Source organism: Carica papaya, chromosome 5 (assembly GCF_054855325.1).
Source record: "Carica papaya isolate Zhongbai chromosome 5, ASM5485532v1, whole genome shotgun sequence".
Taxonomy (NCBI): Eukaryota; Viridiplantae; Streptophyta; class Magnoliopsida; order Brassicales; family Caricaceae; genus Carica; species Carica papaya.
Genome location: NC_142313.1, coordinates 35731151 through 35746868, shown reverse-complemented (window position 1 = coordinate 35746868; position 15718 = coordinate 35731151). Strand labels below are relative to the sequence as shown.

General features: G+C 34.9%; 1 protein-coding gene across 2 annotated transcripts in view; it reads right to left on the bottom strand.

The window, feature by feature from the left end:
* LOC110813197 (Molecular chaperone Hsp40/DnaJ family protein) overlaps positions 1 to 15718 on the bottom strand; it is a 30605-nt gene that overhangs the window by 9584 nt on the left and 5303 nt on the right. For both annotated transcript variants that reach the window (XM_088220452.1, XM_022040239.2), the window contains 4 exons: positions 11279 to 11371; positions 10433 to 10554; positions 8888 to 9083; positions 5553 to 5728 (listed from right to left, as the gene is read on the bottom strand). In XM_088220452.1, the coding sequence (XP_088076578.1) occupies positions 5553 to 5728; positions 8888 to 9083; positions 10433 to 10554; positions 11279 to 11371 (587 nt within the window). The remainder of the gene's footprint in view (positions 1 to 5552; positions 5729 to 8887; positions 9084 to 10432; positions 10555 to 11278; positions 11372 to 15718) is intronic.

Here is a 15718-nt window from a genome sequence, read left to right as displayed (position 1 = left end):
ACTCTGTATTCAGTTCTCCATGTTCCAAATTTGGATTGTAATTTACTATCAGTTAGCAAGCTATGTGAAAACTTAAAATGTACTGTAAAATTTGTCTCTAATATGTGTGAATTTCAGGACTTGGACTCGGGGAGGACGATTGACAGTGCTAGGATGAGCTCAGGATTATACCTACTTCAAATCAACACTTCTGAAGGACAAGCTCACAAAGCAATATGTGTAAACTCTATTTTTGCAAATAATGACCATGATATCATGTTATGACACTATACACTAAGACATCCAAATTTCATGTATCTAAAAAAGATGTTTCCTTCACTATTCAAAGAAAAAGATTTAGTTTCTTTTCAGTGTGAAGTATGTTAATTTTTTAAACATTTTCGAAGTTCATTCTCTAGTTTACCACACAAATCATCAAAACCGTTACATTGATTCATAGCGATGTATGGGAACCCTCCAAGATCCCTAATATCACCGGAACTATATGGTTTGTATCCTTTATTGATGACCATACAAAAATTACGTACGTGTTTCTCATGAAAGAAAAATCAGAAGTTGAACCTTTATTTAAAAAATTTCATACAATGATTCGAACTCAATTTCAGGCTACCATCCAAGTGTTGAAATCTGACAATGTTTGTGAATATTTTGAAGCCACCGTTGAAAAATACCTTACTGAACATAAAATTATTCACCAAAACTCGTGTTCATACCCCACAGCAAAACTGCATAGCCGATAGAAAAAATAAACATATTTTTGAAGTAACTAGATTAATTATGCAAAATTCCTCTGGGGAGAGGCAGTTCTTTCTGCTACCTACCTGATAAATCGGATGCCCTCCCGGATCTTACAATTTCAATCACCTTACGCCATTCTTTCACAAACCTTTCTACATCTCATAGTTTAAATACATTACCACTCAAAGTTTTTGGTTGTTCAGCTTAGATCCATATTCACAAACACCTCCATGGGAAACTTGACCCAAGAGCCATAAAATGCATTTTTATTGGGTCCTCTGTTAATCAGAAAGGCTACAAGTGTCTAGTTTTGTAAACCTGTCCGCTTCTATAATACAATAGATGTCACATTTTTTGAAAGCTAATCTTTTCACCCCACAGCTGATATTCAGGAGGAGACATTTACTCAAGAATATCAGTTATGGGATGTGAGTACACCTCCTCTATAGCCACAGAGTCATTCCTCACTAGACAAACCTTTCCTATAACCTGAACCAAAGCCAATTGCAGAGAACACATTACCTGCAGCTAGTGAGCTACGTGTCTATACTATAAGAAACAAAGGAAAAGCACCTGAATCATTTAAGCCCTGCCATGAATCTACCATTGATTCAGGTAATGTAATCTCTGCTCCTACTTCAGATACTGATATTGATGTTCTTATTACTTTGAGAAAGGGGATTTGGACATACACTAAACATCCTATACAAGATTATGTTTCTTTGGACAAGCTGTGTTCTGAGCATCATGCTTTTATATGCAGAATAAACAATAGTTCACCAGAACCCAAAACAATTCATGAAGTTTTGGAAATACCCGAATGAAAGATAGCTGTTCAAGACGAAATCAAGACACTTGAAAAGAATAAGACATGGGAATTAGTGGATCTACCTCCAGGAAAATACCAAGTGCGGTGCAAATAGGTCTTCACAAGTAAGTATAATCCATATGGGAGTGTGAATCAGTATAAGGCTCACCTGGTAGCCAAAGGCTACACTCAGTCATATGAAGTAGACTATCAGGAGACCTTTACTCCAGTAGCCAAACACAATATTATTCAGGTACTTCTTTCACTTGCATCTAATCTTGAGTGGTCACTTTGTCAACTAGATGTGAAGAATGCATTTTTTAATAGTGATCCAAAGGAAGAAGTATATATGGACATACCATCAGGGTTTAACTAACCGACAATTCTCAGAGTGTACAAATTGAAGAAATCACTCTATGACTTAAAATAATCTCCAAGGGCATGGTTTGATAGATTCACAAGAGCTGTAAAACATGAAGGATATGAACAATGTCAATCTGATCATACACTATTTGTCAAGCACTGCACTTTAGGTAAAAAAGCCATTTTGATTGTATATATTGATGGCATCATTCTTACAGGTGATCACATTGAGGAGATTCAGAAACTTAAGCAATTCCTACTCCAAGAATTTGAAATTAAAGATTTAGGGATAATAAAGTACTTTCTTGGTATGGAAGTAGCTAAATCCAACAAAGGAATAATATCTCAACGAAAGTACGTTCTGGATCTCCTAAACGAGACTGGGATGCTAGGAAGCAAGCCTGCTGACACTTCTATGGATTCAACCATAAACTTGGATCCAAAAACAGTGATAAAACAATTGATAAAGGGAGGTACCAAAGATTCGTTGGGAAGTTTATCTACCTAGCACATACAAGACTTGACATTAGCTTTACAGTGAGTACAGTAAGTCAGTTCATGAATCAGCCAACTGAGAAACACATGAGAGCTGTGTATCGAATTCTGAGATATCTTTAAAAAATTTCAAGATAAAGGTTGTTCTTTCAAAAGATAGATAGAAGAGATGTTGAAATTTACACTGATGCAGATTGGGCAGGCTCCACAAATGATAGAAGATCTACATCAGGGTATTGTACTTACATTTGGGGGAATCTAGTCACCTGACGAAGCAAGAAACAGTCAGTTGTATCTCACAGCAGTGCAGAATCTGAATTTAGAGACTGTACTCATGGAATATGTGAAGGTATGTGGTTAAAGAGAATACTTGTCGAATTAAAGTCTCCTAACAACATGACTATGAAGGTGTGGTGCGACAATCAATCAACCATCCGTATGGCCAAGAACCCTGTAGATCATGACAGAACCAAACATGTGGAGATTGATTGTCATTTTATCAAAGAGAAATTAGAAGATGGAACCATAATACTGATGCACATTTCAACCAGTCAACAGATTGCGGACATTCTAGCGAAAACTCTACTTAAAAGAACCTTCAATGACATAATATCCAATCTACGTTTACTCAACATATATATAAACTAGATTGAGGGGGAGTGTAGAAAATAAGAAAAAATTAAGTTGTATATTTTCTGTTTTTTTTTTCCCTCTATTAGCTGTATACGGAGAAAGTTACAAACAAATTTCCTTCTCCCCATAAAATTGTTAGAATCTTGTTAGAATTTGTTGGGTTTATTAGCATTTAGAATGTATAAATACCCATCATTTATGATGGAAAATATAAATGAGAAGCAACATTTCCTCTCAAATTTCTTCACTCATATTCTTCAACCTCCTAATCATTGAAATACTTCAACACAAGAACTTGCTATTCCTTTCCACCACTATTGTTCACCACTAAAGAATCATAGATCTTAATGTCTTTTTGTTGAGTTATTGCATAAATTTGAGGAAAACACACTCTTATGGTGGGCCATTCCATCCAGTGATCCTCCGACAGTCTAATTCTATCCCTCCTACCAACCTTCCACCTTATGTACTCTTGAAATTTTTCTTTCCCTTTGCTGATTTTTTTCCACCAGCTTTTCCAATCCGGTCTCGGACTTTCTGAGGTAAGCCATCTTTTATCATGCATACCAAATTATTTGCTACAATTGCTTTTCTCCACATCGCATCCTCTTTTGTTATAAATCTCCAAAACCATTTACCTTGTAGAGACTCATTCATCTCCTTTAAAGATCACAATCCCAAGCAACCAATGTACAATGGCTTCTTGAGCTCGCTCCAAGTCACCAAATAATACCTCTGTCTTTTACCCATGTCATCCCTCAGGAACCTGCTCTGTATTGCTTCCAACTTTTTTACTACACTTTTCAGAATGGTCATCATAGACATGTAATAACTAGGGAGGTTAACCAAAGAACTCTTAATAAGCGTGAGCCTTTTCCCTTTTAACTAAAGGCCCCTCTTCTAACCTGTCAACCTCTTCTCAAATCTATCCACCACCGGATCCCACATTCTTACCTCTTTGAAGCTAGCACCAAGAGGCAAACCCAAGTATTTGATAGATAAATTCACAAATCTGCAGTCCAAAGCTGTCGTCATGCTTTCTGAATCACTTGTCAAACCTCAGTCTCACCAATTCATACTTAGCAAAATTGATACTAAACCCTGAAACCGCTTGAAAACCCATCAAGATACATTTGAGGTTCAACAATGCTTCCCTCTCCAATTCACAAAATAACATAGTATCATCAATAAAAGACAAGTGAGTTATATTTTCAAAGTATCATCAATAAAAGACGAGTTATTTTTTCAAACTCGATCCCTTACTCCCACTTTCAGACCTCTGAATAACCCACATTCCTTGGCTTTAGTAAGTATCTCATTCAAGCCTTCCATCACCATAATAAAAAGTAAAGAAGATGGTGGATCACCTTACCTCAGCCCACAAGAAGCTTTAAAGAAAGATGAAGGGACTCCATTAACAAGAACCACATAAAAAGTAGTAGTGATACACGCCTTAATTCATCTCTTCTATTTCTCACCAAAACCCATTCTCCGAAGCATATAGTCTACAAAGCGCCAATTCACATGATTAAAAGCCTTTTTCATATCAAACTTGCACAACACCCCTTCCCTCCTTCTATATGCCAATTTTTCATTAAAAATTGATTAATTTGTGATGTTTTGAAGGCTATCCTATAAGTGGGACATAATGGTGTGCATACACAAAAGTGTATATACTTAGTGATAATATGAACAGTTTCCATGTAGACTATTCTCTTACATAAATATGATATTGTTAATGAAATTTTTAATTCTAGCTTTGAATATATATATATATGCACATATATGACGTGGTATTGATAGATAGGTTGTATTATGCATTAAGGTGAATGCTAATATAGGTAAAAAGTACTTATATTCACCGACCAAATTCATATTGATCGAGTGAGTGACACACAATTGCTATTTCAACATTATATTTATAATTTGATTTATTGTGTAGTTGGATGAGCAGCTCATTATTTTAACAGAAGCCATCATTTGTCTGTATTTTATTATTTTTTTTCAAATAAGGAAGATGAAAGGATGTATGATGACACTAAACAAGGAACTTTCTACAATTTCAGCTCAAAAATAATTACTAACTGTTTAAGTGCCATCTGAATAGCGATTTTCAAAATTTTTAAGTATATATCTTGAGAACAATTGCCTATTCTTGCAAAAAATTTTAACTGAGTAGTAAATCATACAATTTCACCTAGTACCAATATAATACAATCTCCAAGTGACAATTTTATTTTCCTAGAAGCAACAACCTAGTCTAAGCTGGTTTATGATAGCCACTCCATAATAGCTGAATATTTAATTGTCGACATTGAATGTGTTTTTGAACTTATGCATGCAAAGAAACAAGTGACCATCATTAAATTAGATATGCTCAAGGCCAAATATAACATGCACAGTTAGTGAAACTAAGCAACTAACAATCCACACAATCAGAAAACAGAGGAGTTATTTTAAAATATACAGACTTTTTGAGGCTTTAGCAGATAAATAGGAAAAAGACATTACACACCCTCTTGGTCCAGCATCGCCTTCTCCAGCAACTCTAAGTATACTGCCTGTGCTGACTCCAGGAGGAACTTTGACCTTGATATTTTTTTTAACACGCACACGTCCTTCCCCAGAGCATGTCCGGCAGTATTCAGAAATAACTTCACCATCCCCACCACAATTTGGACAAACAGAAACCTGGATTTAGTAGGAAGATCACTATGTAAGGAATCTTCATTAGAAGATGTGACTTATTTAAGTGGTATTAGATATGTATAAGACAATCAAATTATAAATAAAACAAAATACTTAAAATAATGATTCTTTTTGTGCATATTAATCCTAACATGTATAAATTGGATATACAAATGTCCAAACCCCCATCATTTTAACAACAGAACTTATATCACAGCCTCTGTCAACCAATTCCACCCTTAATTCTTTTGAAAGTAAAGAATAATTAGCATTAATAGGAACCAAGAAAATGCAACCCACATATAAATTATTTACAGGTTAAGAGTCTCAAATCCTTGCATGTATAAGAAGGATAACCCTTAATCAAAACGTGTTGAATCTGAAACTATAATCCTTTAAATCTGTCACAAGTGCTCGCTTGTTGCTTTCTTTCCAAATGACCCAAATGGTAGCCAAGAATAAGACCTAGGATCTTGTTGTAGAATTTATCCCTATGAAGGATGCCTCCCTAAGCCCAAAGCTCAACATTTATAGTCCTGGCCATCACCCTATTCATCCCCAATAAACCATAAGCTATACACCAAAGCCATTAAGAGAAGAGATATGAAAGAAGTATATGGGTATACTTTCTTACACGAATAGCATCAATACAAGTTCCCTTTTTGGTCAGGTTTTCTATTGTTAAAATGAATTCTCCTACCACTTTCCATGGAAAAAAAAGCAATCTTAGATTAGGTGTTCATCTTCCAAATCAGCTTCAAAAGGAAATTCTTGGTAGCTCCCTCACATTTAGCCAAGTGTAGTTAATAGGATTTTGTATAGAAAACCCTCTTTGAGTTTAACTTCCACACTGACTCATCCAGAGCCTCATTTGGTCTCGCACATTGCAAAAAGAACCTGAAATAAGTATGTAATCATTGACCTCAGTCACTGAGGTTCCTGATTAGATCAACTACCCAAGCACCATTACTAAGGGATCCTCCAAAAGATTCTGCCGTTGTTGCTTCTTTACTGCGAATAAGAGAATAGGTTGTAGGAAACTGTTGCTCAAGACGCAGACCTTCATTCCATTCATTCAACCAGAAACTCACACTTTACCCAACCGAACTTTCCATCTGCTGGAACCTCCTTTTCCGTGCAAAGATTATTTTAGATCCCTACACCAAGCAGGCAAGTAAACACTTAAAGTACCAACTCATGTTGTCTATGCCAAATTAGCTTTGACTCTCTTCCAAAAACTGTTCTGGTCCCTCATAAATTTCCAAAGCCATTTACCGATAAGTGCATTATTAAACTCAAACAATGATCTAAACCCAAAACAACCCTTTGAAGAGGCTGTTTCACTATGTCTCAAGCCTCCAAGTGAAATTTTCTTTTCTCGTCGAAATCTCCCCATGGGAACCGACATTGAATGGCCCCTAACCTTTTGCTACACTGACCAAAATTGTTAACATCAAGAAGTATGAGTTACAATATTAGTAAGAATTCTCTTGGTAGGTGTCAGTCTTAGAGATAGCAACTGGTCGGGTTCAGCTCAGATAGTATGAAACTCGATTCCAATCTGTCTTTAAATGTACAAAAACTGAACCAGTGGCAAATCTAGGGCAGGTTTACCAAATTCATCTTTCTACAATCTGACTGGGTTCCTGATAAACCCTAATCTGACCCATCCAGAGTATATATAAATATATTACACACATATATATATACTAGATTGAAAAATATATATTATGTGTATTTTTTATTAAAGTTAAAAAATATATTATATGCATACCGAAATAAAGTTTTATATTTTTAATTAACATTATAACATATATTATATATAACCAGGTCGAGTTCATACAAATCTTTTCTCCTATCACGAATCCAATCCGATCCAGATTTAGTTAAAAATTAAACCAACCTGACACAAGAAGTTTTATTTAAAAATAGATTATGCGTGTCGGTTCAGTCCACTGGGTAATGGACTAGCTGTCTCATCACCCTTGCAGCTCGTGACAGCTTCATAATTCCTTCCTCATAAAGAAAAAGAAAGGGTCCCCAAATACATCCGCATTATTCTTCCAACATACCAACTGTAGCCCGTCCAAAGTAGACCTCCATGAAACATCTTCAGGCTATAATCCCTCAACATACATTTTTTCCTTTCTTCCAAAATTCACCATTACCTTTTACAACTTGACCATTAACCTCCAATTCCTCCACATAGTTGTATCTTCTATAATGATTAGTCATGCTGTAGACAAATTTAATGTTCCTATCCCCTTCCTCTATCCACATAGCTCTCGGTTTATGTCTCCAACCAATTTTAGGAGTGAAGAAAAACAAAAGAGCAAACTTGATGAACCATGGTCTAGTGTGATGCGACTCATTCTCTTTTTGTCGGTTAAGGTTAATAATTAATTGTATCCAAGTTTGGTCGAGGTTGGTTTAGAAGCAAAAACACATCTCAATTCGTAACGGTTATATATAGTATTTTTAACTTTTACATAAAAAGTTAAATTTTTAAAAAACTTTTGTATACATATAATCAGGGTACTTTCGAGATTCACCGGAATTTGACCAAACTGATCTGAAAAGTAAAAAAAATACACTAAACGAACTTACCACTGGTCAAGAATCACTCAGGTAGCTGAACCTGCCCAGTCAAGTCTAGCTAACATATAAAAAATAGATAACATTTGAGATGAATCCTCCCCTTGAGGTCAAGTGCTAGTTCCTAGCCACCAATGAGGGTCGGGTTTCTGTTTTGAGAAAGTGGTTGCCGATCATGTTGTAATTGAGAAGTATTGAGGAGACACAACAGCTAAGAATTATTGTGCATTTGAAGATTACAAGAATAACAATAAGAATACTGTTATTATTTGTAAAAACTTATTATTATTTGTAAAAACTTCTTGAACACTTAATTTTATCCAAAATAGGCTCTTCTCATTTTGTTGTCACCATTACAGACTTCAATAAAATGGCAGACAGTTGCCTCTTTCAAGACAACAATATGTTAGGACATCATGAATCATAAGTAAGCTCAGAAAGCTAATGCAATTAAGAAGTCGTGGGATAGAAAAGCTCAATTCATTTCAATTTTTAAGATTGGAGAGAAAACAAGGAAAGGAACTGACTTCATCACTAGAGATCATGTACACAGAGTGCCCCAAGTACCTGTGAAAACAAGCCAAAAGGTGTTTGCTCAGTTCTCATAACTTGACCCCTGCCACCACAAGTTGAGCATATCCGCATCTTGGAACCCATCTTTGCTCCAGTACCGGTACAAACTTCACATGTTTCCAAATGGGAAAGCTCAAATTCTTTTTCAGTTCCAAATATAGCCTCGGAAAATGCTAAAGCAATGTCATAACTGAAAAGGATTAAAATTGTAAATAATATTTAAGTACCGTTTCAATGTTAACAAGCCATTCCAGCATTCAACAACATAACTGATACATGCATCCATATCAATAAAAATTTACATCTTCAACAACCTGTTATAACAGTATAACTAACATCATTATGACTGCAGCCATTCACAGAGATCTGATGAGTTAGTTCATGTAATCTTATTGAGAAAAGAATGAAATGTTTTTTTCATCTTGTAAATGAGATATATGGCTAGCTTATTAGTTCCTAACCACCTTAGAACACACCATCCAAAAAAGTGAAGCATCCATGGCTAGCTTATCAGTTCCAACTACGTTGCAACACATCATCCAAAAAACTGAAGCACTAATTGGAGAAATGAATACACCAACAATAATAAGTCAAGCATTGGTAATTCTCAGAAGATAATTAGGCATGAAACACAAACATAGAAAACAAATAAGAAATTATCTTTTTTTTGAAATAAAATTTGTGAAGTATTAATATTGACAATGATACCAAGGGGGTATCAGTCCCAACTATGTTGCAACACATCGTCTAAAAAACTGAAGCACTGATTGGAGAAATGAATACACCAACAAGAATAGGTCAAGCATTGGTAATTCTCAAAAGATGATTAGGCATGAAGCACAAACATGGAAAACAAATAAGAAATTATCCTTTTTTTGAAATAAAATTTGTGAAGTAATAATATTGACAATGGTACCAAGGGGGGTATCAGTTCCAACTACGTTGCAACACATCGTCCAAAAAACTGAAGCACTATTTGGAGAAATGAATACACCAACAAGAATAAGTCAAGCATTGATAATTCTCAAAAGATGATAAGGCATGAAGCACAAACATAGAAAACAAATAAGAAATTATCTTTTTTTTTTAAATAAAATTTGTGAAATATTAATATTGATAATTGTATCAAGGGGTATCACTCATATACAAGATATTTACATGTCAATTAAAAAGTCAATGATATTCCCAAAGTAAATAAGAAATTAATTAACAAACATGTCATGTGAAAAAAGAAAAGTAGAGGGAAAAAATACTTAATTATGCTATAAGGGAGAATCAAAGCAATTTAATTTAACTAATAAAATAGTAAACTATTAACTGATGAATATCACTGCATTAGTGATTTCTAATATAGACTGCTGCACATGTCCATGAGAAATCAGATAAAATGAACGAAAGCATCTATACAGCTCAAGAGAATAACAATGTCATTCAGCATGAATATGACAATGATAAGAGTAATGGCACCTGCTAACACTCAAAAAAAAAAAAGAGTAATGGCACCTGCTAATGAAAGTATATAACTTAGCAAAAACTGACCGTATGTCTTCACCCTTTGTAACAGTACTACGACGTCGTGTTCCAAATCCAGCTTGGTCCATTCCAGGAAAACCACCCATACTTGGTCCAAAGAATGTCTCAAATAGATCAAACGGATTTGTCTATGAAGAAAGAAAATGATAATATAAAAATTAAAGTAATTGATTAGACAACACATAAACTTATGTCATACATTTCAAAGTAATATACGTCATACATTTCTAAGTTGTATCCTAGCTGATATAGTACATTTTGGTGCCTAGCAAATATATTTAGAACTTTAAGAATGCAACAATTTTCTATTTTGTTCTCATGCCACCTTGTTTAGTTAACAGTAAGGAGACACTTCAAATTTTTGTTCCCTAAATGCAAATGTAACCACTCTTTTCAACTTGAGCAAGACTCTCTTGATACAGAAAACAACACTAGGTAACTAACTAGAAAGAAATCATCTACTCTCCAAGATATTGAATAAGTATAAAGAAACCACAAAGAAAAAATCTTCAGGAGATGTAATACATTCTTAACCAGAATTGCAAGCAGAAAATTTATTAAGTCCACATCTGGATGTGAAGACATGCGAGGTAATTATAGAACTAGTATAAAGCTCAGAATTAGGCAAGAGACCAAATATCAACAATGTTGATTGAGCTGATGGTATGGTAGCTCTCAAACTATCATGCCTATAAACGTGAAATTCTAAGGGCATGATGAACTGGAGATCACATTGCTTCCACAAGTGTAGGTCTAATTACAGGAGGAAGCATTTGAATTACTCGTTCATAATACCAGCTATTTCCATAAGTATGATAATTAGCAAAAAAGAATATCTAGCCGATTCATTACCGTATATGTGCTTGATGCTCCTCCTACAGTACTCTTTACTCCAGCTTCGCCATATTGATCATACAAAGCCCTCTTTTTATCGTCTGATAGCACCTGACATTGTTGTACTTCAGTAATCAAAAGATAAAAAGATGAATGTGAAAAAGGGAATAAAATAGAATTTACAAGTCCAAGCAGATTGTTCTTCAGAAAATGCCATGCCAATGGTGAATTAAAAAAGAAAGCATTCGTACAAGTAGTTAATATTTCATAGGTTAATTCTACATGTCAATGTGAGTTGACCAAGCACAGGCAAGAGTAGAAAAACAGATAGAGGATAGCCTGCAACTGAAATATTAGCTAACCACAATTTTCAATAACTTCATATTCATATTCACCAAGTAATGTTGATATTTAAATTTGTATTTTTGACATCTGCAATGGAAACACATTATGTCAAAAGGTAATAATGCATTACCAAAGCTTTATTCTTGCAACGTAATATCCTCTGCACATATCAACTTCAGTTTCCTTTTCTCTTAGCATTTAAAAACTAATATCAGATCAACATAAACATTTGAAAAAAGAGGAAAAGAAAAAAGAGTTGAAGGACATGATTGATGCAGAAGTTGAAGACTAAGCTGTTAAGAATAGTTTGATGTGTATTCTATTGAATAATACAAGCCTATATATACAAGTTTTCCAACACAGAAAAGAAAATAAACAATTAACATAGGATGTAATTCATTCTTATACCCTTCAACATAATGTACCATTTTTTTTAACATCCCTCAAACTAGAGAATATATGTTGTCCATCTCCAACTTGCCAATAAAAGCCTGAAAGTTGGATTGCTTAAGTTTTTAGTCAATACATCTACTAACTAAGAATTGATAAGCATGTATAAGGTACATATTAGGCCACTATCAAGTTTTTTATTGATAAAATGTCTATTGACCTCAATATATTTGGTCCGATCATGTTGCGTCGAATTATGTGCAATGTTTATAGCTGATTTGTTGCTACGGTATAGGCGCATGGGATTATACTACTTGACTTTAAGATCTTCCAAAATCATTTTTATCCATACCAGTTTACATACCCCTTATGTTATTACTCGGAATTCTGATTCTGCACTTTATTTCGCAACTGTATTTTACTTTTTACTTCTCTAGATAATTAGGTTGCCCCCAAAGGAGGTACAATATAATGTGGTAGACCTTTTATTTACAATTAACCTTGCATAATTTACATCACTGTAGCCTTCTAATAGCAACTTATCACTTTTCATAAACATTTTTTTTTTAGGTGACCTTTTTAGGTAATAAAGCATTTTGTACGCTGTTTATAGGTGTACTTCTTCTAGACTATACGTGAATTGATTTATAACACTCACTGTGCAAGCAATGTCTAGTTCTATTTGGGATAGGTATATCAATTTTCCAACTAATTTTTGATATATTTCTTTATTTATGGGTATATTGTCTTATGCTATCCCCAATTTGTGATTAGCATCAATAAGAGCACTAGCTAGGTTGCATGCTAACTTGTTTGAATCCCGAAACAGATCATGAATTTATTTCTACTGAGAAATAAGAACGTAGGATTCTGTGCGGGCGATTTCAATTCCAAGAAAATACTTCAACTTACCAAATTCCTTGATCACAAATTCTTTTATAAGATATTATTTTAGTATCAGTTTTTCTTTGTCATCATGTCCTATTACGACAATTTTTTTTTTGAAATAAAAGAGTGAAGTTGTATTGATGTAAAGGTGTCAAAGGGGCACCACTCATGTAGAAAATTTAGGTATCAAATCGTATTACGACAATGTCATCAACATATACTAGAAGAGCTGTAACTCCCCCTCTTTCTGAGTGTTTAATGAGCATAGTATGGTTTTCTTGAGATTGCTTAAACCCCAGATGTATGACCACATTTACGAACCTACCAAACAATGCTCTTAGCAATTGCTCAAATCCATACAAAACCTTCTTTAGTTTACAAACTTTATCTGGTCCTGCTCCCCTATCAAAGTCAGGTGGAATATTTACATAGATTTTTTATTCTAAATCTCCATGCGAAAAGACATTTTTACATCACATTGTTGTAATTGTCAATTAAAATGAGTAACTAATAACAACAAGATTCGCATAGTGTTCAGATTGACTATTAGAAAAAATTTCTCCAAGTAATCTATTTCATATATTTGTGTATAGTTTTCTGCCACCAATCTTAGTTTATATCTCCCAATTGTCTCATTTACCTTATATTTGATTGTAAAGATTCATTTGTACCCCACCAATTTCTTGCCTTTGAGTGGATCCATTATTTCTCATGTCTAATTTTTTCAAGTACCAGTATTTCCACATTCCTACATTTTTCCATTTTTCACAAACTAATGCCTCATATTAGGAATATGCTAGTATTAAAATTTGTGAGAAAATTTTTATGGGATGGTGACCACTTTTTTATTTTTTTTAAATATAAGTGTAGAAATGTATTAATGTGTTAGTGCCAAGAGGGCCTGACCCATGTACAAAAGATTTACAAGTTAATAAGCATATCTACAATAAAACCAAAATCAGCCAAGTTATCAAGGTTGTCATAAAACTATAGAACCAAAATAGTGAAGTTATCTATCCTTGATATTGACAAAATTATCTTCTTTCTCTTCAAAAATTCTATTGTTTCTTTCTTTCCGTATGACCCAGAAAATAGTAAGAGGGATAAGTCTGTAATGTTTGTTTTTCCTATACAATTTTTCTTACACCAATAATTCTTTTTTGACAGACCCAGACATAACCCAACAGATACCCAAATGTCCATAGACCAGTGTCCAAAGATTGTACGTAACAGGGCACCATAGCAATAAGTGATTGGTGGACTCTACATCATTTTTGCACAGGAAGTATTTGTTGGTCAATGTTAATCCTCTTCTCATGATATTATCTATAATTAAAATGCGTTCTTTAGCGACTTCCTAGGCGAAGAAGAAAATTCTAAAAGGTGTGTTTGTCTTCCAAATTATTTTTTAGGGGAAATCCATATTGTCTAATCATTTGTCCCTATAGATGGTTATAGAAGATTTAGCAGAGAAAATGTCTTTTTTTTCAAAGAGCAAAATAGTTTATCTTCCTTGTTGTTGAGTCTAATGGTGGCCAATAGTTGTAGTAGATCCTCATATTCATCAACCTCCTAGTCTTGTAGGTTCCGGTTCACCACAATATTCCAAATATTGCCATTTAGCTTATGATAAGCTTTCTCAACCAACATGTTCTTGTCAACTCCACCTTCACTCTGTTTGTCTTCCCTCGACTGGCCGACTCTTCTCCTTTCTTTTTCTCCCTCATTCTTTTTCCAATTCAATAAATAATGTCATGGCCTGTGCTTCAAATCCATCAAAAGAGACACCGAGAGTTTTACTGACTGGTCGCATATTTCTCAGGACCCAACTGGAGTATATATTCGATTTATCATCTATACAATGTTGACATTTTGCTCCACTAGCTTGACTTCAGCAGATTGCTCTAATATGATAATGTAAGACACATTACATGCTATATCATTCTGGATCACAAGTGGGGGCGCACCACAAATGGGATCCAAGACGAGGACTAACTCCAATCTAGACGATAGAGCAAGGGGATGGAGCGGGGAGCTGGTATAATTGGATTCTATGTCGAAGATTGTCGCCAATGACAAAATAGCCCTATAAATCATCTCCATTTCCGTTTCAGATTCCATCTCGAAGTTGGGTTTTGCCGCGGGTGCGACCTAAGCAAGCTCTTCTCTCGTTTCTGTGTCAACAACAGACAAAGAGACTGAAGGTGTGGAGTGGGCCGGAGCTTTTCTCTTTGGCCTCCACACTCATTTTACCTTTGGGCTTCTCCTTCTTGAACTTTTCAGTTTTTTTGCTTCCCAGTTGGGCCTGACAAGTTCAATCCATTTCCCTTTTTCCTCCCAAGGCCTACTTCCAGAGTTAATAATCCTTCTATGCGCGCCAAGGTCCGAACAACAATTTTTTATGTCGTTTCCCATTGTCTCTTGCCTGCTACAGTGATCTCCCTTTTGAAATTCAAAATTTTTTCCTAATGGTGTCGGGTCGAGTTTCTCGTCTTCACCTGGTTGCCATTCATGCTACGCAACTGCAAAACTCCAACAAATGACCTAACCTCTGAAAGTTCCATCCTTAGTCGAAGGCCATGTTTACAATGAGGACAGCAGAGCAATGTTGGGCAATCAACCATTCCAGCCACATTGTTGTTTTTCGCTATTTTCGAGCTTGACATTACTGTCTTAGCTTTTTTGAAAGGGTTGACCAGAGGAACTTTGGCAAGTTTGAAGATAGATTTCATGATGCGCCATCACCCCCTGGCCTCAAACCCCTCTAGGATGAAGATTTTATTGACTGTTTTTCCTTTTTCTGCAGTCAGAGCCAGAAACCTTCCCATTTTGTTG